General features: G+C 38.1%; 11 protein-coding genes across 11 annotated transcripts; 6 read left to right on the top strand and 5 right to left on the bottom strand.

The window, feature by feature from the left end:
• Nucleotides 1-30: 30 nt before the first annotated feature.
• On the bottom strand, nucleotides 31-534 carry TAF13 (Taf13p; the record flags this gene model as incomplete). The annotated part of the gene is made up of 1 exon (XM_056224606.1): nucleotides 31-534. One exon carries the CDS (start codon nucleotides 532-534, stop codon nucleotides 31-33), a length of 504 nt encoding a protein of 167 aa, XP_056078508.1.
• Nucleotides 535-754: 220 nt separating this feature from the next.
• On the top strand, nucleotides 755-3397 carry ARG81 (Arg81p; the record flags this gene model as incomplete). The annotated part of the gene is made up of 1 exon (XM_056224605.1): nucleotides 755-3397. The coding sequence occupies one exon, from the start codon at nucleotides 755-757 to the stop codon at nucleotides 3395-3397; it is 2643 nt and encodes an 880-aa protein (XP_056078507.1).
• Nucleotides 3398-4862: 1465 nt separating this feature from the next.
• Nucleotides 4863-8162, bottom strand: TSL1 (trehalose 6-phosphate synthase/phosphatase complex subunit; the record flags this gene model as incomplete). The annotated part of the gene is made up of 1 exon (XM_056224604.1): nucleotides 4863-8162. One exon carries the CDS (start codon nucleotides 8160-8162, stop codon nucleotides 4863-4865), a length of 3300 nt encoding a protein of 1099 aa, XP_056078506.1.
• A 442-nt stretch (nucleotides 8163-8604) lies between these two features.
• CUE4 (Cue4p) lies at nucleotides 8605-9060 on the top strand (the record flags this gene model as incomplete). Its single annotated transcript, XM_056224603.1, has 1 exon — nucleotides 8605-9060. One exon carries the CDS (start codon nucleotides 8605-8607, stop codon nucleotides 9058-9060), a length of 456 nt encoding a protein of 151 aa, XP_056078505.1.
• Nucleotides 9061-9102: 42 nt separating this feature from the next.
• CAC2 (Cac2p) lies at nucleotides 9103-10509 on the bottom strand (the record flags this gene model as incomplete). The annotated part of the gene is made up of 1 exon (XM_056224602.1): nucleotides 9103-10509. One exon carries the CDS (start codon nucleotides 10507-10509, stop codon nucleotides 9103-9105), a length of 1407 nt encoding a protein of 468 aa, XP_056078504.1.
• Nucleotides 10510-11251: 742 nt separating this feature from the next.
• On the top strand, nucleotides 11252-16201 carry NUP188 (Nup188p; the record flags this gene model as incomplete). Its single annotated transcript, XM_056224601.1, has 1 exon — nucleotides 11252-16201. The coding sequence occupies one exon, from the start codon at nucleotides 11252-11254 to the stop codon at nucleotides 16199-16201; it is 4950 nt and encodes a 1649-aa protein (XP_056078503.1).
• Nucleotides 16202-16523: 322 nt separating this feature from the next.
• On the top strand, nucleotides 16524-19871 carry MDM1 (Mdm1p; the record flags this gene model as incomplete). The annotated part of the gene is made up of 1 exon (XM_056224600.1): nucleotides 16524-19871. One exon carries the CDS (start codon nucleotides 16524-16526, stop codon nucleotides 19869-19871), a length of 3348 nt encoding a protein of 1115 aa, XP_056078502.1.
• A 231-nt stretch (nucleotides 19872-20102) lies between these two features.
• SEC65 (RNA-binding signal recognition particle subunit SEC65) lies at nucleotides 20103-20927 on the top strand (the record flags this gene model as incomplete). Its single annotated transcript, XM_056224599.1, has 1 exon — nucleotides 20103-20927. One exon carries the CDS (start codon nucleotides 20103-20105, stop codon nucleotides 20925-20927), a length of 825 nt encoding a protein of 274 aa, XP_056078501.1.
• Nucleotides 20928-21257: 330 nt separating this feature from the next.
• URA5 (orotate phosphoribosyltransferase URA5) lies at nucleotides 21258-21938 on the bottom strand (the record flags this gene model as incomplete). Its single annotated transcript, XM_056224598.1, has 1 exon — nucleotides 21258-21938. One exon carries the CDS (start codon nucleotides 21936-21938, stop codon nucleotides 21258-21260), a length of 681 nt encoding a protein of 226 aa, XP_056078500.1.
• A 509-nt stretch (nucleotides 21939-22447) lies between these two features.
• PML39 (Pml39p) lies at nucleotides 22448-23452 on the top strand (the record flags this gene model as incomplete). The annotated part of the gene is made up of 1 exon (XM_056224596.1): nucleotides 22448-23452. One exon carries the CDS (start codon nucleotides 22448-22450, stop codon nucleotides 23450-23452), a length of 1005 nt encoding a protein of 334 aa, XP_056078499.1.
• A 151-nt stretch (nucleotides 23453-23603) lies between these two features.
• SMKI13G0260 (uncharacterized protein) lies at nucleotides 23604-23921 on the bottom strand (the record flags this gene model as incomplete). Its single annotated transcript, XM_056224595.1, has 1 exon — nucleotides 23604-23921. One exon carries the CDS (start codon nucleotides 23919-23921, stop codon nucleotides 23604-23606), a length of 318 nt encoding a protein of 105 aa, XP_056078498.1.
• Between the last annotated feature and the right edge of the window lie 14 nt (nucleotides 23922-23935).

Below are 23935 nucleotides of genomic sequence, written 5' to 3'. Positions count from 1 at the left end.
CGTGCAAATAGACCTGAAAAGTATGTTCAATTATTTTTTTGTTTTCTTGGAGTTTTTGGAACTCTGCTTCCTAGTCTTTGCTGCCTTCGAGTCCATGGACTGCTTAGCACTATTACGTCCGGCTGTTTCCTCATCATCGTCCGTCACCTGTTGCTCATCTTCGTCCTCCTCCACTTCGTCACCTTCTTCATCATCCGCTCTGTACCTTTTCAACGAATTCTGATTGTCTGTTTCATTGAACTGCTTCTTAGCTTCTGTGATCAACTTATTAGTAGCTATCAGTTCTTCTGCTCTACCAAGCTTCACCGGGTCGTTTCGAAGAGCAAACTTGAAATCCTCCAATCGAAGCTTATTCCTCTGTGAATTTTGGGCTGCATGAAACGCATTACTACAAACATCCACTAAATACCCAGATACCAGTTCATCTAAACACTGCACAGTGGCTTGTAGCGGTTGTGGCACATCACCGTAAGCATAAAGCAAGGAGCTTACATCCTTGTTGAACAGATTGGTCTTTTTTAACTTCCTTGACATATCTTATCTAGCTCACACTCGCGTGCCCCTACCATTTGGATGCTATCTTTCTGTTCTTATAGAAACCTTTGTTATCAATGACTCTTCGCCTGCGGTTTCCGCCAGAACTCCAAAATAGTGAAAAATATATACTCTGCGAAAAGCATTTCTTTTAGATTTACTACTTTACCAGGCAATAGTTACCGATATCTATACCTTAAAAATTTGAGTGCCAGATAAGATGGGAATCACCAGCAAGAATGGTACTAAGAAACTGGGAAGAGCGAAGACATTTACTGGATGTTGGACGTGCAGAGGAAGAAAAGTTAAGTGTGATCTTCGGCATCCTCATTGCCAAAGATGTGAGAAGTCTAATTTACCCTGTGGTGGCTATGATATTAAACTTCGGTGGTCTAAGCCTATGCAATTCGACCCGTATGGCGTCCCAATCCCACAAAACTCTCCAGCGACCACGACAAATCTAACAGGTAGTGTCGATGAGCCACAATATCAACGACGAAATATCGATTTTGTACGGTATGATGAGGAATACATGTACCATGAAGATATGGATGATGAGTTAACAATGCTGCATACACCGCCCATTGAGAAAATAAGTGATGGCAAGACATGGATTTTAAAGAAATTTGGAGTCTTTAAAGGAACAGATAAAGTCGACAAACAGTATGTTCCAAGAAAAAAGCGCAATAGGAAAAGGGTCACCAAGAATATGGAGAGCTCAGGTTCAATTTCATTGTCCTCGTCACCATCTTTATCTGCTTTATCCTTCTCGACCAGACATACAGAGGAGAAGTTGAAGAATAGAGGACACATCAGGACGGGTATACCTTCTACTAGTGATGCGGTACCAGCAACACCAAATCTCTTAGATTATGATTGGAACAACATGAATATAACGGGTTACGAGTGGATCTCTAGCGAGCTTAGAGATGATGCATTATTATCTGCAGTGACTCTTCAGGGACATCACTTAGGACACTTACAACCACACGAAATGTCGTTAGAGGAAAATTCTAAAATCCCAAGCGGGGAACAGCAGATGAACGTCAAAGAGCATGATCATGTCATTGAAGATGACAACAAAGATTCAGTCACTCCACCCCATAAAGAAGCTATCGCCAACGACAAACTCTATCAGCAAAACTTGAAGCTGCTATTCCAGAAAAACTCCTCGAATAGCCAGGAACCGGATCCTCAATTATTGATCGATGATATATTTGTCAACATTGAACCAAGGTCTCTTCCTGCATCGGATTTAAATAAAATAGCTTTAGCTCCTCCCAATGATGAATCACGCATGCCAAAATCAATGTTGGAAATTACATCTCTTTCCGGTGATCTACCATCTGAGTTGATAGATATTGTACCCAAAACGGACCTTACTGTGCATGGTTTAGCAAGGTTTCTTTTGAATCATTATTTTAATGATGTGGCAGATAAAATGACAGTAGTCGTGCTCGAAAAGAACCCATGGAAAACTTTATACTTTCCCAGGGCCTTGATGGCATTGGGTGACTTAGCGGGGTTGGGTCAATCTTCTAATTCGAGAAATGCTTTATTGAATGCCCTTCTAGCAGTTTCTTGTTTCCACTTGCAAAGTAAGTACCCAAGAAATTATACACTGCAAAAGTTTTTCTTAAGCCTAGGTATCGAATTGAGAAATCAGGCTTCAAACTTCCTAAGACTATGCTTGAATACAAAATCAAACATACCTGAGAAATATAAAGATGTGTTAACTGCAATTTTATCAATGAATTCTATCGATGTAGTATGGGGAACAATGGCAGATTGCCAACATCATTTGGCCATTTGCGAAGAATTCGTTGAATCAAGAATGAAACTTAGACCTAACATTTCTGAAAAGGCAAAAACGTTACATCGTATTTTCTCATTTCTGAAATTAATACAGGATAGCACTGCGCTCGATAAAGTTAGAGCTAAAGAAATTGTTATTTTACCAAGCGAAGAGGACGATCAATACAAACCGTTGGACATGTCCAACGCTGCCGCTGCTGCTGACGTAACGAGGGTTGACGTTATGCAGGAAGGTTTATTCAGAGAGACTCTCAATGAAAACGATGGTAAAATACATATCGAATTCGTTAAAGAGCCTACGACGAACGTATCTGCTGACTCAACTCCATCCACTACCACCCCCCCCATCTTCACAAACATAGCGACAGAAAGTTATTATAACAAATCTGATATTTCTAAGCTGGTTTCGAAGACTGATGAAAACATAATTGGAACAGATTCGCTTTACGGATTGCCAAACTCCTTAATATTACTATTTTCCGATTGTGTGCGGATAGTAAGACATAATGAATATTATAATTTAACGTACTTACCTGTTCCAAGAAAATTCAATGAACTTTCACTAAATTTCGAGAAAAGGTTATTAAAATGGAAATCAGAATGGAATTTTTATGAAGAGAATTCAGAAGAAAAAAGCTTCATAAACCCAACAGCAGAAGCGCTATATCATCACACAATGAGCTTTTATTTTAGTTTAATTATTTATTATTTTACAATGGCAAGAAAATTAAACTGTCAATTCCTACAGAACTACGTGACCAAAGTATTGGATCACTTAAATGCCATGGAGGAACTACTGAATCAAAAGAAAGTAAAAATTGTCCCTTTAATTTGGCAGGGTTTTATGGCAGGTTGTGCTTGTACAGATGAAAATACACAACAAGAGTTCAGGAGATGGGCGGCAAAATTGGCTGAAAGTGGGATGGGTTCCTATTGGGGAGCTAGGCAAGTGATGTTGGAAGTTTGGAGACGACGGAAGGAAGATGAACCAGGCGATAATTGGTATTCTATCTACAAAGATTGGGAAATGAACTTAATGTTATCATAGTGCTATTTTTGATATTTTATAAATCACAGTAATCAGTAACTGGAACAGCAGCACCTAGAAAATACTTCTTCACTATTAAATCCATGCTCGAAAGCAAACGCGTATTAATATATACATATAAAAACAGAAAAGCGTATACTAACCTAGACTTCAACACTTGCTTGTCGTTTATGTTACTCTTTTCGTTGAGCATACTATGTCAAAAAGTACTTTACTCGGTAATGCTCACACTCATATAGCATGTTGTAATGATTTTATGTTTCTTATACATCACCTTCGCCCATTTTCCTTAAAACTTTTCTAAAGTGCGAATACAATGGAACGATTCACTCAGAAATTGCTCAAAAATATACCCAAGGCTCCTCCAGATAGTTTTGTAGCCGCTATTTTATCTATGGCCTGCCCGATCTGGTTCTTCGATAGATCGTTGACAGAATCATTTTTCTTTAGGCAATACTTAAGATGTGATAATGGACAGGAGATATTGAAAATTTGCGCATATAAATATGTTGTTCATTGTTCGTCTTGCTGAGATAGCTACATATTTGCAAAAACACTATCACTTGTTGTTAGTACCTGCGTATGCATACAATTCATCATTCCATTTATTAATTACACCCCGTCCACATAGTTATACTTATTGTTACAATTGATCATGATTGGCGCTCCTTTTATTCATTTTGAGTATTTTTTAATAGCCTGGTATCACCAAATATTGTCAGAGTCTGACGATTAGCACATTGTGAGACTTATCTAGCTACAGCTTGTCAATAAATCCAGTCACACCATTGCAACAAATGCTGCTACTTTGTTTTCCAGAGTTACAAATACCTGCTTTTCTGGTATCCTCAACGTCATGATACACAGATCCAAGTATTCCATATATTCCATTTCATGGTTATATTGGTAGCGAAAAGCCGTATTATTGCCTTCCATTGCTACTCTCTCTTCAGCTATTTGATAATTTAACCTTCAAGTTTATTATAAAGTATTTCTCCCAATATAAATTTTACTTTGAAAACATTGTTGGTATTCAAATAGCCACGTGTGATTTGTCCTTCAACCTTTCAAATCAAAACAGTTACCCAATTCACACTTGGCGTTGTTATTTAAGGGTTTCTCATCCATAGTGTGTTCTTGAATATGTGGACAACAGATCAATGGCCAATGACCAATGCTCCAGATTATCCTGAACTATAATTTATACATGGATTAGCGGTAGAAGTGTTATCATAGATGTGTTTCACAAATTTCATTGATTGTACACAAACATAGAAATCCACCATAGAAAGCAAAAGTGAAAAAAAAAGGCTATACACGTTTGTCAGTTAAGACACTGTAATAATGAAAGAAGAAGAATTTTATAATTGGTTCATTAGAGGAAAAGATAGTTTATAAAACAGAAAAATAAAAATTAAAAAAAAGGTTCATACCATGAGATTTAAAATTTAGAAATAAGTAAAAATTAATCTTCGATGATTCTTGAAATGATCATGAAAAGTTCATTTAGTCCGTTTACATGTTCTTTGGCATAGGTGGAAGTGGCATCACCATAAACAATGGCATGACCGACTTTTACTTGGCCTTCGCTAGCTTCATCGTTAACCAACTTGAACAATGGTTCCAGCACAGGAGACGATGAACCAGAAACGCATGCAAAATCAATATGATTCATTGACACAGTAGGTGAGGCTGGAGGCTGCTGTTCTTGATCCGAGGGATTCTGCTGAGATGGTGTCTGGATATTTGTGATTTGACCGGAACTGGTATCTAGCGGATCCGAAGCAGAATTATAGAATCTAAAAAGAAATTGCGCTGCAGATAAGGAAAGCCCAACTTGCTGTACGGAAACCACGTTTTTATAAACATACGCATGTATACCCTTATGATCAAATACGGTATTGATATGAGTGATGGCATCACCAATAACACTGGCTACACGGTCTTGATCTTCTGCGTTTTCAGTATGGAACTTGATCATGGATTCATTGATCTTATAGTATGATCCAGGCAATCTTTCCACTTTGTCCTTCAGAATCTTGGCTACATCGTTACGCCAATCGACCTGGTCGACAATATTGTACCATACACCATTTAAGCTAACGTATGCTCCGTTTTCAGCGATTAACCCAATGTTTTGTACACGGCTGTAGAGATTTTCTAGGATTGCCTTTGGGAATGAGTTCATAATGTAAACGATATTTCCCTTCGAAGTCATGTCATTCAGTACTGAAATAATTCTGGAGGTGGGAGGCTCAGCGATGTTGAATAGAAACATACGTTTTTTAGTTGATTGATAATCCTTCAGTAAAGTTTTCGTGTTCAATTTGAAAATCTTGGAACCTTCTTGATTGAATTGCCACGAAATATGAATATCTTGTAAGGAAGATTTAATCCAATTTGTGGAGTCATTGTTAATAATATCTTTCATTAGTTTCTTCCATTGTGGTCTTCTCTCATCAAATGGCATCTCCAAACCTTTGAGAATGGATTGAGCAAAATTCTTGGTATCCCATGGGTTAATCAATATAGCACCATCATTCAATAACGAGGCACTACCCGTGAATTCAGATAGCAACAAGGGAGCGTTTTTGTCCTCGGAACAAACGATAAATTCGTGACATGTCAAATTCATACCTTCTCTTAGAGAACTGACTACGAACAGGTCTGCCTCTGAACTCAACGCTAGATACTGGGAGAAATCCAGGTCTTGATGCAAGAATACAACGGGTTGAGAAATGCTAATGTTAGTGGATAAAGAGTTAATTCTATCCACAACAAGCATAATCTGGCGTTCCAGTTCTACATCTTTACTGCTCCCAATACAGATTTGAATTAAGGTCGAGCTTTCCACGTATTCTGGATTCTCGATCAGAAATTTTTCATAGGCCAGCAATTTCTTGTGGATGCCCCTAATCCTGTCGAATTGATCACGGCAAACAATCAGCTTTTTCCCCTGCCATCTTTCGCGAATCAATTGACGCCACTGCGTGACGCTTCCATCCTTCAATTGGGATTGCAAATCAAAGGCATCGATTCCGACTGGGGTAAATTTCACGGAAACAACCCTACCGTTGTACTTGAGTTCTTCGTCATGCACCACATCCGCCATCAGCAGACGGTTGGACGTCTGCAAGAAATGCCTTGCATACTCTCTTGTCTGGAAGCCAACAAAATCAGCACCAGTCAAACCCTCCAAAATCTTCTCACGCTGAGCTAAACATCTGAATACTTCACTACTCGGGAACGAGACGTGCAAGGTGAATCCTATCTTGGCAAAGGGCAAAGCATTCCTAACCATCTGTGGAACCAACATTAAGTGGTAATCGTGGATCCAGACAGTGTCGCCTTTCTTATAGATCTTGATGATCGCGTCGGCAAACTTCTGATTCAAATTTCTATAAAACTTCCAAGAGTGGTCTTCGAAGGCCTTGGAGTTCGGATTGTCTGGTATTTGGTAATGCAGTGTCGGCCACAAGATCTGTTTACAGTAGTTTTTGTACGCAGCTTTGAAAGTGACGTCGTCCGTAAGAACTGGATAAGATTCGTACTCATCTTTCAAAGAGCTAGAGATATTTTCAAGTATATTGTCTGGGATCTCATCCGTTGGTATGCCCACGGTACCGACCCACTTGACATCGTGGTGCGGAATGATGTTCTCCAAGACTGCTGTGTTTATGGCATTCTTCATGGCGCCGTTACCCTTTATAGAGGGTACGATTGACCAAGGGAGACGGCTAAACAGTTCCTGAGACGACCTTAACAGCGCGTACTTCTTGAGCTTAGATTTATTGGAATAGCCGCCGAACTGTGGAACCTTGTAGTCCTGCTTCGCGTCGTCCATTTCCAGGTCCGAAACGTACTCCTCATCCGGAGCAGTAGTCAGGTCGTCCGGGTCAGATTCATTATGTTGCGAAGACGTCTCACTCGACGAAATATCTGCCAACTCCGAGTACTTTAAGTTAGATGGTTGTTTAACCAATAAGGGGCGTTGTTTAGCGGCGGCTAAATGCGGCGAAATGCGCTTAATAGATGGCGGGGCGGATGATCCAGAAGAGCCAGAAGAGCCAGAAGAAGCCGTGGCTTGTTTGGTCCTGTTAACTAAAGATGTAGCCGCCGAAGAAGGCCTGTTGCCCGCCCTCGACTTTGGAGTCACAATGTGGTTATTGGGTCCCTCAAGACTGGTCTGTGAGGTGTTATTCAGTAGCGAGTGCACTAGCAATGATTTGTTCACATTCTTTAGTAAGTTGGCTGTGGGGTCCTGCTGTTGCTGTTGTAGTGGGGAAGCGATTCTCGAACCGGAGTCATGCTCATGCTGGATTGGCGATGCGATACGATCCGTGGGAATATTAGAAGAAGGAGAAAAGAATCGTTCCACGGAAGCTTTGTTCCGGGGTTTGAGCATTGTCTTACTTGTAGGCGTATGCGAGGTGGTTGCATTCGCGGTCAAGTTCTCCATGAATACATCTGAAGAGACAAGGTCATCTAGAGTTGCTGTGTTGGTCGTAGATGAGGTGCGGTTAAAGGCGCTGGGTGATCTGGTAGCGCTCCTTGAGATTGCTGGTGGTACACCTTGCTCTGGTGCAGGCGCGACCAATGACTCCTGTGAGATATTGTTGGATAACGCACGCTGTTGCTGCTGATCATTAGCTTTTACCTGAACGTTCACAAGAGACGAATCAACGCCTGAGTTCTCGGGAAGAGAGGTGTCCAGTTCGAATTGAGGTTGGTAAGGCAGAAATAATGATGCCACGATGAGAACCATAGTAATGATATTTTGCTGCTATTAGATCCTTATTTTGTTTTGGTTTTAATCAATGGGTGGGTACGTGGGCATTGACACGGTAGATCCCTACATTTATAGTTGCATTAGTATTTATATTTAAGCTTGGCTAGATGGGGGCCCCAAGGTGAGAGTACTAGCCCCTTGGCTCTACCCCCTTCTCCTTCGCTAGGTAGTTGACACCATAGCCGCTACCCGAACCCCCCACCCCTCCCTGCCTCCCTTTGGCCAGGGCGCCAGGCCCGCCAGCCGGACTTAGACACTTTCGAGCAAAACAAACTCATATACGCCATTGCAAAATGCAGGGGCGGAGGGTGACCCGCTTTTCTCGAAATTTCTATCTTCCTCTGCTTCACCCCTTTTGCCATGAACGCAATGTCTGGGCGAGGCGAGAAGAGCAGAAATTTCGCAAAGCGTTACTTTAATGGCGTCAACTGGAAACAACAACTCGGGACACATCCACAGATTCCAAAACACACGAAACACGAAACACGGCTACACACGACACGCGCACACGCAAGCAAAAATGGATGGATCAACTATAGCGTTCATACTAATCATGTTGTGCTTGTTCATTTACACCATAAAGCGCAGAAGCGCTAAGCAAGCACCAACACGAACCGTACAGGATGCTAAAACAGCGACAGTCACGGCCGCCACCTATGAACCCTCTCCGGAACCAGTACCAGTTCAAGAAGAGCGCGTCGCCCAGCCAAAGACAAATCGTGTTAACCGGAAAAGACCCGTTAATAACGATATGGTTGAAATCGTCATGACGATGGCGCCGCACGTGCCTCAGGGGAAAGTCGTGCAAGATCTCAGGAACACAGGGTCCATTGAGCGCACCATGGAAAACATCTTCGCTGGAAAACTGGATTAGGCATTTATTTTACATAACGTACCACATACATATAAGTAAAAATCACAAGTCGACCGGCGTTGGTTGAATGCGCCTCTTTTTATTATCGTTACTATCGCCGGTGACCTTTTTTGCGGGTAGCATATTTATGATTCCACCCGAATCGCTCTGGTTCTTAGCGGCTACTGTGCTGTCATTGGTCTCCAGTTGCTCCGTACGCAGGGCTGGAGGCTCTATCCTTGTACCAAACTGCGTCTCGGTATCGATCGACACATATGAGCAGAATCCGTCTGTTGATGACACTAACAGCGTTGAGCCGTCTCCAGACCATGCTAGATCCGTTATGGGCGAGTAGTGAATGTTGCCCACCACGCATAGCGGCTCCCATAAGTCCGTGTCGTACACAAGAATCTCGTTCGTTGTTGCTATGGCAAATACTAACTTATAGGGAAGATTGAACACGCTTTGCTGGCTTGTTTTGTAGAATACGGGTGAGAAGGCCACCATTAGCGCTGGTTTCTTCAAGGATGGGATTCTGATCGAAGGCCTGTTTTTCACGCCGCCAACTCCGTTCAGTATTCCTGATCTAGTGTACACGTATATGCAGTTCGTGGCTTCTTCATCGCCAACTTTGCACACACCAGTGGGGACTACGACTAAACCGCCACAAGGGGAGATGCTGCACCTCCTGAAGAACGAGGGTAGTGTCTCGTTGTGAAACAGGTAATTCGTTCTCAGCACATCGCCTGGGAAGGGTAGTTCCGCCTTGATGATCTTGCTCTTTAGCTTCAACCCTGTCACCATTCCAGCGCGCGAATTAATGACTTCATACACATGCAACGACCGGTCTGCAGACTGTGAAAGGATAAACTGATTCAACGGATCCCACGCCACGCCTTGTACGTAGTGACCATGGTCTGACTGGCTGCATACCAGCGTCCCGGTCTCCACATCGAACAGCCGTATCGAATTGTCCATACATGCTACCACAATGTTTCTGTTGTCGGGCGACCATGCCAGATCGTAAATCTCTGCCGCTGCAGCGGCACCACTGCGGCCACGCAGCCGCTTCCACACAACCCATTTCTCCTTGTTCTCATCTGCCTCCCCTGTCTCAGAATCCATTCCAAAGGGCCTCATCACCGACTCTTGCTTCTTATTCGGATCTTCTTGCTTCCACAGTAGTACTTGGCCGTCGTCACCTGCCGAGGCCAGTACGTCACCGTGCGAATTGAAGCGGACCACATTGATGGCCTGCTCGTGATGTGTCAGTGATCCAAGAAAGTCCATGCTCTCAATCCTACGTACCCCCGCGCTTTCACCATTTCCGTCTCTGTTCAATTTCCATATCCGGACCTTATTATCACCACCAGCTGTGAACAGTTTGTCATTCGAATTGCTCTTTTGAAATGTCAGCGAGTAAACAGGCTGTGAGTCGTGCCAGTATATTTGCAAATGTGAAGCTTCCATTGTCTCGTCCTCTTTCTCTGGGTCTCTTTACCTTCTTTTGTCAAGTCCTGACATGTCCCGCCATGCTATATGATAACTCATCTGTTAGTTAATTAGGTAACGTGTTCGCCGGGCAACCCATGCGGAAGCTTGCTAATTTCATTTTTTTTATTTTTTTTATTTTTTCTCCGGCTTTCTTTTTCACCTAACCGACTTGTATAAAAACCTGTAGTTTTCCACTTTCCACTTTCCACTTCTATATTATTCATTCCATTGATAACAGCTCCGAGTAGGATAGTAAACCCTCACGCAGGCATGTGCAACACAGACAGGCGTCTCACTGCATACACTTGCTAAGAGGGGGCTAACTACTAGCACATATGTCAAATTCCTAATTAACGTTTTATTTTTATATCCATCGTTTCTTAGAGCCGTAATTGTGCTGATATCATATCCAGGGAAGAACCTACCAATAAAAGTTGCCAAGTGCAATGACGCTCGCGGCGTCTCCTAGGCCATGGGCGTGTTCGGAAACTACTCCCACATACATATACATAATCTTTTGTACTCTCTTCGTCTTTCTTGCAAAAACCTACCTTTATTTAGTAGTGAGGATATGCAAAGGCCGGGTAAATGTTCTTGTAATTCACCAAAAATTTTCTTCCTGAATGAATTGAATACTTTGAGATATCTTTAACGTTGGACAAAACACAGATAGAATGGTATTCGTTCCCACCACCAACAATAAAGGACCCTATCAGCCATGGTGACACATTCAATTGGCCATTCCTCTCAGCAATTGTCCTTCACTCATGTTGCTAATTTTATTAATGATGCTGCAGCTGATGTTTCCGCTGTGGATGCCAAGCAATTGGCCGAAATAAGACAGTTTTTGGAAGCTAATAGGACAAATCTTATCGAGGATCCCAACACAATAAGGCAGCATGGAAATTTTTCTGGTGGTGACAACAAATTAGGCTCTATGATTGCAAATTTATTGCAAATAAGCGTCGATGATCCCCTCTTTGCTCAATGTGAGGATCCGTGTCATGCCGCACAATTTTTCATCTCTGAGAGGTCTTCCAGATTACATATAGTGTACACGCTTCTTGCCAACCCAGATTTTGACCTCGATACATATTCGTTTCTTGACAACGATAGATTCGGTGTAGCTGGAAAATTGATCTCTTTAATATCGTCCATAATGGAGAACTATGAGACTGTCAAAATTTCAGCCTTAGGACAAGGCCATAACAATGATCAAGACGCCTTAAAATATGCTTCGTTGGTGCAATTGAAGAATTTCTCTGATTTGAAGCTTATCATGCAAATACTACAAATTTTGAGTTTAATGATCCTCAATACAAAGGTACCAGTAAATATCGTCGACCAATGGTTCATGCAGTATCAAAATCAATTCATCGAATTTGTCAGAAATATAAACTCCTCCGACAAAACCATTGACACTTCGTCATTACATTTTTATAGGTTTCAGAACTTCCAAAACCTCAGCTACCTTTCAGAAACGTTTGTTTCTATGCTATCATCTTTATTTACGATCACAACTGCATTGATGCTTGGATTGAACACATCAATTGCTCAGTATGATCTTCAGTCACCCTTATACTTGGATTCTAAGACTTTCCACACCGTCCATGCAATTTTAGAAAGTGATATAGCAGCCAATGTTGTGACTGAGATCCCCATATTCCATCCGATGATCCATTACTCTTGGTCGTTCATACTTTATTATAGGCGAGCTTTGCAATCGCCGGAATCATTTGACGACTCGGACATAACGAAATTTGCCCAATTTGCTGAATCACATAACGTTTTTCATGAATTGAATACTCTCTCAGAAATATTATCTTTTGACCCCATCTACACTACAGTAATAACAATATTTTTGGAATTTTCTTTAAACTTTATTCCCATAACTGCGTCTACTTCTCGTGTTTTTGCCAAGATAATTTCGAAGGCCCCGGAGCAGTTTATTGAAAATTTTTTAACTAATGACACTTTTGAAGACAAACTAAGCATTATAAAGGCTAAATTACCCCTATTAAATGAATCGCTTATCCCATTAATCAATTTATCCTTAATTGATACTGAATTTGCCAATTTTGAATTGAAAGATATTTGTTCTTTTGCCATTGCTAGAAGCAGTTTGAACGATATGGATTATGACCTAATAGCGGATACAACCACAAACTCTTCTTCGGCATCTGACATTATTGTACCTGATTTGATAGAGTTAAAGTCTGACCTGTTAGTTACACCACCATTAGAGAGAGAGAACTCTAATTGTCTCTTGTCAATACCGAAATCAACAAAGGCAAAGATTCTTACTATCAAACAACACCAAACAAATGACAAACAGGTACCTACTACTTCTAACTTGATTATTTTCCTTTACAAGTACAATGGTTGGTCCTTAGTTGGTAGAATATTGCAGAATCTATTACATTCGTACATGGAAAAGGGCGCCCAACTGGATGACACACAACATGAATTGATGATATCAATAATTAAATTGGTTACTAATGTTGTCAATCCGAAGACGCCGATTGAAAAATCTAGTGAAATTCTATCATATTTATCGAATTCTCTAGACAATCCAAGTAGTACTATAATTGAAGCGTCAATTATCCAAGTAATTTTTGAGATTTTCGAAGTTTCATTACAAAGAAAAGATTATACTTCAATTGTGCAATGCTCTGAGTTTATGACTATGCTGACACCAAACTATCTTCATTTAGTTTCTTCATATTTGAACAAATCTGAATTACTAGACAAGTACGGCAAGACGGGTCTTTCCAATATGATTCTTGGTTCGCTTGAACTATCCACCGGGGATTACACATTTACAATACAATTGCTTAAATTAACAAAAATTTTTATTCGAGAATCTTTATCATTGCAAAATAATCATATATCCAAAAGAACTAAAATTGACATCATTAATAAGTTGACTCTACATGCAGTTCATATATTCGAGAGTTATTCTAATTGGAAGTTTAATAACTTTCTTCAGAAATTTGAAATTGCCTTCCATTTGACTTCAATTTTTTACGACATACTTCATGATGTCTTTACCATAAATCCTTTTCAAACAGATCAACTGATTACTTTCTCCTCAGCGAAAAAACTGTTACAATTGTTTTTAACTCCCATGGATTCTATCGACTTGGCTCCAAATACTCTGATCAATATTCTCATTTCACCGTTGGATACCACAACGAAAATTTTAGGTGATAAAGTTTTGGGTAATTTATATACTAAGTTGATGAGTAATTCACTTAAGTTGTGCAAACTTTTAATTTCAATTAGAGGCAGCAATCATGATTTGAAACCTAGTAACTTGGAAAAACTCCTTTTCAAAAACTCATCAAAATTGGTTGACGTTTATACATTACCAGGCAATGTTCATTTAAGGGCTCAAATAATAGAATTATTAAGCTACCTAGTAGAGGCCCCTTGGAATGACGATTATCCATTCTTGTTGTCCTTCCTTGGTGAAACAAAATCAAAGTCATTTTTGAGAGAAGTTTTATCTGACCTAAGTTCTCCAGTGCAAAATTGGGGACTACTACGAAATTTGTACATTTTTTTCACAACTTTATTAGAAAGTAAGCAGGATGGGTTATCAATTCTTTTCTTAACAGGTCAGTTTGCCTCAAATAAAAACAACAGTGATGAATCTTCTATTGATAAAAAAAATTCAATACTGACAGTTTTACAAAGAAATTCCCTAATGTTAGATTCAATGCCTGAAGAAGTAAGTTGCAAGCTACTAGAAACAATCACATATGTTTTGAACACTTGGACAAACTCTAAAATCTTTATCAAAGATGCCAAATTTGTGAATTCCTTATTGAACAAATTGAAGAACACTAAAACTTTATTTCAAAAAACAGAGAATTTGACTCGTGATGAAACTGTTTCTTTAATTAAAAAATACAAACTAGTTTCGAGGATCGTCGAAATATTTGCGCTGTACATTTATAATTCAAATGATTCAAACGCCAAAATTTTGGATTTCTTGAACCAGCAAGACCTCTTTGAATTAGTACATCATTTCTTCCAAATTGACGGGTTCAATAAAACTTTTCATGACGAATTGAACTTGAAATTCAAAGAGCAATGGCCTAGTTTAGAACTGCGATCGTTCCAAAAAATTCCTTTATCTAGAATAAACGAAAACGGGAATTTCGGTTATGATATTCACTTGTTAGATAAAGTATTGAAAAATGACCGTAACTGGTACGAACCGGGCATGGGTCAGACAGATTTTGAAAATGAAATTATTGATGCATCATTAAATTTACAATATGTCAATTATGAAATATCTACAGCAAAGGCCTGGGGGGCATTAATTACCACATTTGTGAAGAGGAGTACTACACCACTAAATGATGGTTTTATAAACTTGGTAGAATATTTCCTGCAGTTGAATATCAATTTTGGTTCAGATAAACAAATGTTTACCCAAATATATCTGGAGAGAATTGAATTATCGTTCTACATTTTATATTCATTCAAATTATCAGGGAAACCATTGAAGGAATCCAAAATAACTGAATTATTGAAAAAGATCTTCACAATTTTTAAATCTGAGGAAATTGATTTCACAAAAAACATTGGCGGGTCGTTAAAAAATAACTTTTATAGACCCCTTTTAAGATCTGTTCTAATCCTTCTCGAATTAGTCTCATCAGGGGATCATTTCATTGAGTTAATATCCGACCAACTGTTAGAATTCTTTGAACTTGTATTTAGTAAGGGTGTTTATTTGATATTGTCTGAAATATTATGCCAGATCAATAAATGTTCTACGAAAGGCTTAAACGGGGATCACGCTAAACAGATTATTAATTTAGAGGAAAATACTCAGGATTTACTGTTATTATTATCACTTTTCAAGAAGATAACCAATTTGAATCCTTCGAAAAACTTTAATGTTGTTCTTGCATCATCTCTAAACGAAGTGGGAACTTTAAAAGTTATACTGAATCTATATTCAAGCTCTCATGTTATGAGGATTAATGATGAACCAATTCTAGGGCAAATTACTTTGACCTTCATCTCTGAATTATGTTTGGTTGATCAAATTTCGGCAAAATTTATCAATAGTGGATTGTATAGTGTTTTGTTGGAAAGCCCATTGTCTGTGGCTATACAGCAAGGTAATATTAAGCCTGAGCTCTCACCGAAATTACACAATATTTGGAGCAATGGTTTATTATCTATCATCTTACTACTGTTGAGTCAATTTGGTATCAAAGTTTTACCTGAGACATGTCTCTTTGTTTCATATTTTGGAAAACAAATAAAATCGACAATATATAACTGGGGAGATAACAAGTTGGCAGTATCAAGCTCGTTAATAAAGGAAACTAATCAACTGGTTTTGTTGCAGAAAATGCTAGACTTGCTAAATTACCAAGAACTTTTTATCCAGCCTGACAATTCTAATGATCAGAAAAAGGCTGTAGAGTTGGTTATTGGCTTAGATTCTGATCATGACAAAAAAAAGTTAAGTGCCGCATTAAGTAAATTCCTAACTCATCCAAAATACTTGAATTCGAGAATAATACCAACCACTTTAGAAGAGCAGCAGCATTTGGAAGATGAATCAAAGAGGTTGGAATTCGTCAAGGGAATAAGCAGAGATATCAAAGTGTTGCAAGATTCACTATTCAAGGAGGTGTAATTTACTTTGTAAGTTATTTAAAACTATATATTTCAATGACAAACAGCACAATTCAAAATTTCATCTGAAAGCGCCGGTCAATTCGTATACTGCCTGTGACTATGAGTTTTATCGCTTCTCTATCAGTTATCTAATTTACTTTTCGTTTTTCCATCGCCTTATGAACCTTAAAAAGAAGTAAACAAACCAGTAAAATAACGGAAGTCTTCCATACGTTGCTAAAACGCAATAAATGCCCGAGTTTTGCCTTTTGATATGGCGTCGTATGTTTAAGTTTCTAAGATAGTTTCAGTTGGTTTCGTCTTTGCTTTGTTCAATATCAATGATACAATGGTTGATAGCATGTTTTTCTCTAGGGTTCCTTTTCAACATCTGCATATTTGGGTACTTCATATTCTTCAAATCATTACCTGATCTGCCCAGGACTCAGCCAAGGTTTGTCAGTATTGTATCCGACAATTCAAATTCTGTGGAGATTGATGAAGAGTTGAGGGTAGTTAAAGGTTTAATTCACGAAGGTAATGCGCAAATAGGTAGAGAATTAGAGAGTATTATTGATTTAATCATTAGAGATTTTGTTCAGTCCTGGTTTACAAGGATTGATAAGAATGCTGATGCAAAGTTTCTCAAAGTAACAAAGTGGAGATTATTGCAAACGCTTTTAGTGGTGAAGAAGAAGTTAATGAAGAATGATAGTGCTAGTTTGATTGTTCTGAAGCTATTGCCAATTTTTAACAAACATTTCAGCACTTTTTGTGATGCCAGAGAAGCTGTGTTAAGCGACTTAACTCTTGAAAGGCAAAAAGCAGCCAATATCGATCTACAAATTGCTGTAGAATTCAATAAGAATTACAAGTTACATAAGTCATTGTCATTGAATCCTAATGCTCTTCAGAAAGAAATTGAACAGTCTATAAGAAAAACTATCATGGGGCTACTTCCTTATCTTTTTGATAATGATGAGTTAGACTCTGTATTTGTTTTTACGTTAATAACAGAAGTTCTCACCACATGTATTGTTTCTCCATTAATTTTTAAATTTACTGATCCAGATAGTTGGAATTTAAAAATTGTAAACATCTCACAAAACTATTTCGAAGAGAGACAGAAAGTTCACAAAATAAGGAAAATGCTGAGTAAAGAACTACAAGATCATAAACATAGCATGAATAACATAGGAAGTAAAGATATTGGAGCTCCCTCGAGTGAGAAATTGGAGCTCAATGTTGATTACACAGGAAAGCAGTTCGAACACTATCTCAATCAGCTTGACTCATTGGTAGATACGAATGATATTAAGTATGTGGCGTTTTCATTAGCTCTGAAAATATATCAGTTGGAAGAAAATGAAAATTTAAACAAAGAGCATTTGAAGTATAAAAAGCGCTTACTACTTTCTTTAAATTTGATTGAGTCAAAGTTATCATTTCCAAGTTCAGAAAATGAAACGTCACGCAAAAAGCCTGTCAGAGATAGCAATTATTCCGATTCAAATATGAATAGCAAAGTAATACTGAAAGAAATGAAGTCATTTATCGTCTCAATCACGTTGAGAGACATCATAGACGATAGAGAATTTATCCCATATTTCAACTCGTTCTTAAATAGTCTTCCTGAAACACAGGGCGCTACATTTTTAGAGTACTCGCAAACGATTGAATCATTCAAAAATCCCTTGGAAGATGCTACATCTGAGGATATAATTTCAGGGTATTCTGGAATTGATAACCTTCAATTACAAGAAATTTCTTCAAAGTTTTTCCACAACAGTAACTTACAAAATATGGAATTGCTTGATGAAGGGCTAGTAAAGAATATTAAACTTTTCACAAATTCCTTTCAGATAAATAATGATGAAGGTACGTTTATTCTAGCTCGAAAAAGTGTATTACTGCTTCAAACAGTAGCTATAAAGTATCTTGATGATAAGCTTTTACCACTATTCAAGGAATCTTCTCTTTTTTTCAAAATGCTGTCAACATCCCACATCATTTCGACTAATATATATCTTAACTTTTTGAGCACAAGTGGCAATGGTGACAATACAGAACAAAGTATCCTTATAAAGGAAAACGTAAAGACAGATTACATGAATCCTGTTAGAATTTTCGCAAGCCCTGGTATCGCAGATGCTTTAGATAACATAGTGAATGGATCTGAATTCAATTCAGATAAAACAAGAATAAGCTCAAACCCGCGCTATTCACAGCTGTTCGGTTCGGAAAATGACAACATTTTCAAGGATCAACTCTTTGACGATGAGAATGATAATACCACTGAATTTTATATTCCCGAGGATCACTTGGATTTTCCAGGTAATGTGGAGAAAGTAAGCGTTTCGTATGAGAATTCTGATTTAAATTCCAGTCAACTCCATGGGTCAAATAATTTCAGAGACGATATAGCAAGCTTGACTATTTCGATTGATCAAATTGAAAAAGAACTTGAATTATTAGAGCATTTGATCTTGAAGGCAGATTTAACCAATAATCAAATGCAGTTGAAAATCTTAAAAAAGTCAAAAAGAACTCTATTGAAAGAACTTGAAATGAAAGAGCTTTTGAAACAACAGTATGTGGTACAAGAAAATGCTAATAGTTTGTTCAGGAAAACGAAGATATACATTAGGTCGTACTTCAATGATAATTCCAGCAGCGGTTTAAAAGAAATAACTTACTATATCATTAATATTCACCACTTCAACAATGGCCAAGTAAGTTCCTGGGATATGGCAAGAAGATATAACGAGTTTTTTCAATTAAATACATACTTGAAGAACAAGTTTAGGGATATAATGAGGCAGTTGCAAGACCTGTTCCCTTCGAAAGTAAAAATATCGCTGAAATACCATGTAACAAAAACGCTACTTTGTGAAGAAAGGAAGCAAAAACTTGAAAAGTATTTGCGAGAATTGCTATCTATTTCTGAAATATGCGAAGACAGTATTTTTAGAAGGTTTTTGACTGACTCTGCCCCGTTTAAATTGAATAGGGAATACATGCACGATGAAATTATGGAGGAACCACTTCATGAAGCTATTGGAAATAGCAATAGTACGAGTAACAGTAGCTCTGTTGTCGATTTACAAAACACCAAGGGATATGGAGACGAACTGAATTTCTATGAAGATGAACGACATTTTTTCACTGATTCTGGATATCCTTTCTATTCTCAGAACAAGTCCTTTGTTAAACAGATATGTGACTTATTTATTTCACTTTTTGCTCTAAAGAAAGCCAGTGCAGGTTGGTTGAGAGGTAGAGCTATAATTACTGTTTTGCAGCAGCTTCTTGGAAGCACCATTGAAAAGTACATAAAAGTCAGCATCCAGAAATTGAGGTCAGAGGACCAAGTACTGGAAGCAGTAATTGCTTTTAAAAATATGCTCTGGGGTAATAATGGCGTCTTTGAACAAAAAAAAAGTGAAACAATGGAGACAACAAGAAGTAAAGGGGAAAGGTTGAGAACGGAACAAGTCGCTCTAACTAGCCTGCAAAGACTATTCGCGTATACTTGTGGGCGTGTAGTAGGTTTAAGGGATTCTCATGAAGCTGCCGGTCGAGTTCATGCTATGCTACAGAATCCGTGTTTGAATGCCAGTTTACTATTGGAGGCTCTTGATGCAATCTTATTGGATATAATATGTAAGGATGAAGAAGATGAAACTTAAGTAAATATTTCGAACAGCTTGACAAGTAAAAGCACGATTGGCAGATCTGTAGTAGAAAAATCAATTACTTCTTCACCGGCTTCAAAATTGCAAACCTCTTGAAGATTAATTAAGTATTAATTTTTACGCTTTTGTAAACTAAAAAAAAAAAGATGTTAATAACATTCAACGAGCTAAGTACTAACGAAGCCAAAAAAGTAATCCGTAAGCTAGAGCTATCATAAAGTCACCATGCCTAGATTAGAAGAAATTGACGATTTCAATGATATTGATAATCTTGATATGGATTTGGCCCAGTTAGATTCCTCTTTGAGAACGCCAATAGCTCCAAAGATAACGCCCACAGTTGTAAGAAGCCAGGACCAAGAAAACCCAGCCTTCTTCCCTGAAATGAATGGCAACATTAATATCAACAATAACAATAGCAGCAAGGAAAAAGAGCAACTGAGTTTCATTAACCCTAAGACTGGTAAGGTTGAACGTTCTGAGGCTATCTCTAAGAAAGATTTAGAAGAGGTCAAGAGATTTCAGGTACTCTATCCATGCTACTTTGACGTGAAAAGATCACATAAAGAAGGCAGAAGAGTACCTAAGGATTTGGCTGTTGAGAATCCTCTGGCCAAAACTATGGCAGATGCCGTTCGTGAACTAGGAATATTATGCATTTTCGAAGGTGAAAAATGTCATCCGCAAGATTTTGGTAATCCTGGTAGAATTCGTGTACTTTTTAAAGAAGAAGGACAATTAGTTGGTGCCGCCACTAAATTCAAAGGAGGCAAGAGACAATTGATGAAAGCTGTTGGGCAGTACATGAAAAGTCATCCAACCACTATTGAATCATTAAGAGAGATTCCATATGGTCCTGATTTCGACAATATTGAATTCAAAAAGATCCCTCGTGTGAAGGGCTTCAAGATGAATGAAATTGTTCCTCTTCATAGTCCATTTTTAATGGGTCATCCAATGACAAAATCTGTTTATGAAACTCCTAAAATTACGGCAGCAGAAAAATCGTTCAAAGCACCCAAGAATAAATACAAAGTGGTTAGAAGATAACTGTTTCACGTACTCTGTTTATGTATATATATGTGTGTAAATTTAAGTTGTTTTGACTAATGTTAGGCTTCTTGGATTAAGAAAGCTAAATTAGTTAATTATTTCTATTTGTAGATCAGCTTTCGTTGAATACAAAGAGAGAGAGTTTAAAGTAACTACAAGACAAATGAAAAACAAAGAAAATATAACAAGAAAACTCTCCCGCTCTATATATTTGTATGTATATATACGGTATTTATATATAAGTAAGCGGGCGTGCATGTATCGTAGTAACTGGGATTGATGGTTCTTAGAAGAGATAAAGTAATCATTTAATTAAGAAAACTGATTCTAAGCGGAAGCACCGTAGGTTTGAAGGTATTGTTCGATCTTGCTTTTCTCTTCTGCTGTTATTCTGCCTTCCAAATAAGTGATTATGTGAATTAAAGAAACAATGCTCAAGACTGGAATACCGTACCTTTTGCTAACAGTTTGAGTGGCACTCAGTCCTTCCTTATCTTCGGTACTCACAACTTCTTGCCTATCTAGAGCAATGATGGAGCCAACAACCTGACCCTTGGCGTTGCCAATGATTTCAAAAGCCTCATTGATGGCGGTACCTGCAGTCATAACATCATCGATGATTAATATTCTTTTGTTCTCTAGTGCTGAACCGACGATGATACCACCTTCACCATGATCTTTGGCTTCCTTTCTGTTAAAAGCGTATTGAATATTTTGAAATTTAGAGCCACCAATCTCTGCTAATTTCACACAAACAATAGCAGCTAGTGGGATACCCTTGTAGGCAGGACCAAAAATCACATCAAACTTCAAATCAGATTGTATGATGGCAATTGCATACGCGGTAGCTAAATTAGAAAGCAGTTTGCCGGTATTAAACAATCCTAAATTGAAAAAATATGGCGATTCTCTACCTGATTTCAACTTGAATGAACCAAATCTTAAAGCTTGACATTCAATGGCCAGCTCCAAAAAGTTCTTCTGGTAGTCTTCCAACATAATAGGCATTTTGAATAACTTTCCTAATTTTTACTTCCTTGTGTATCTTTCATACAATGTTAGACACAATAATACACAATCCAAATTCAGTTGGTAGTATATTGCGAAAAAAAATATCTTATGGAAATCTTGAATGAAATCTAATGAACAAATAAAAACCTGATAGTAACAAGAGGTGTTTTTTATTCGAGAAAAAGGAACGTAAAGTTGGAACAATGATTGAAATACCCCACAAATTCTTCCCAAAAAAAAAGAACAAAATGCAATTTCCTTCTGAAATGTATTAAAAAGTAAAACTATTAAAAAGCCTTCAATAGTAAAGGGATCAAGTCTTCCAATAAATGTTATCAAATCCAAAAAGCTCTTTGTTTTGGTTATTGAATATGGAAAATGTTTGAAAATTTTTCAAACTTTAGTCACTCGGAACGAATGAACTTATAATGTAATGTTAAATTATAAGGTAAAGGATAATAGACCATTATTCCCCAGGAATTGAATAGAAACCAAAGCTGCCACTAATGGAAAAGGACTCTTTGGAGATCAGATTGAAAACAATCCGAAATTCACTGGTAAATAATGCCAAAGAAGTATCGGGAAAGCATAGGAGTACTCTGGGACATAGAATTATAACTAAATGGAGGTACAGGAAGAAACCATATGACGGCAATTCAATGCTGCCTAAAAACTGCAAGAACCATGTGCAATTATATGATGATCTGATACAGAAAAGCTCTAATGATTTGGCTGGATTCCGATTGCATGATTTGCAAGCCTTGTTGGAGAAAATATGTTTGATTCAGAACCACACTAGGCTCTTACTCGTTGAATGGGACGTTCGATGGGTTAACCCACTTACGCTAGCATCCAAGGGTTGGGAGTCATACCAGGGGGAATCTCAATTGCAAGCGGTATTTAAGTGCTGTTGTTGTCACGCGGTTATGACAATTCTTTCAAGTGAAAATGACTATGCTCCCACTAGCTACAACATGAAGTTGAATGAAAAAATTTGGCACGACAGTATAATTGGTAATCACCTTCAGGAGTGTCCATGGAGGAACAATCAGTTTAATTTGAACAAAGAATATTATTTGAGCACACAAAACCTTATTAGAGATATTGAGAGAATTCATGCAGACGTTGACAAAATTACCACTGGATCAAAGGAATTTAGCCTTAAAAGGAATTCATCTCGCATATTTCATTACCTGACTGAAAAAGAAATGCAAAAATTGGCTTTTTTTTTCAATTGTAAGGATTATTCTCTTGTAGGACTGTTGCTTCTTGGCTACACAAAATTCGAGAAAGACAATCTTGTTCAATGCACAGCTTGCTTTCATCGCGCATCTCTGAAGATTTTGGAACATACAAGCTTTAACGGGCATGCTCAATGGTGCCGATATTACAATAAAGAGTTGTTGCCCAAAATGTTGCTGGAGTTGATTAACAAGGAGGACAAAGTAATAACAAGAATGGACGTAGGAGAAAGATTGGATAAATTAGAGAATGTTCTACGAACATTATAAATTGAATGTAATACATTATCCGAATTCTTGTGCTTGTATATGCTCCTATCCTGACGCGGATATCCTATTGCTATCCCTTCAAATTATATGTACATACGTATACACAACTACCACACTTCACCAATGCAAAAATTAGAGCAACTTTATCAATTCATTTATTGTCTTCGACAAATTGTTTTACTTTTTCTATAACTTCTTCAATTTCTTTGTCTAACATAAGTACGATCAAACCATCGCTACTAATTTCGTACTTGATATGACCTTCGTTCGGTATACATATTTCGGCATCAAATTTATCAAACCAAATGTTCAGCTCGTCTAGTTCGTCAACATCAAACGGCAATATCAACTCATCGACGAATTCATGCATTTTTCCCGGCTTGCCTTTCAAAAATTTTTCATCTTCCTTATTTACCTTGGCATCGTCTTCCAGTAACACAAGCATACGATAAGTATTGTTCCTCGACATTTTATTTTTCTTTT

The sequence above is a fragment of the Saccharomyces mikatae genome (genome assembly GCF_947241705.1).
Source record: "Saccharomyces mikatae IFO 1815 strain IFO1815 genome assembly, chromosome: 13".
Taxonomy (NCBI): Eukaryota; Fungi; Ascomycota; class Saccharomycetes; order Saccharomycetales; family Saccharomycetaceae; genus Saccharomyces; species Saccharomyces mikatae.
The sequence above is the reverse complement of the archived record's forward strand: the minus strand, read 5'-3'. Positions and strand labels throughout refer to the sequence as shown.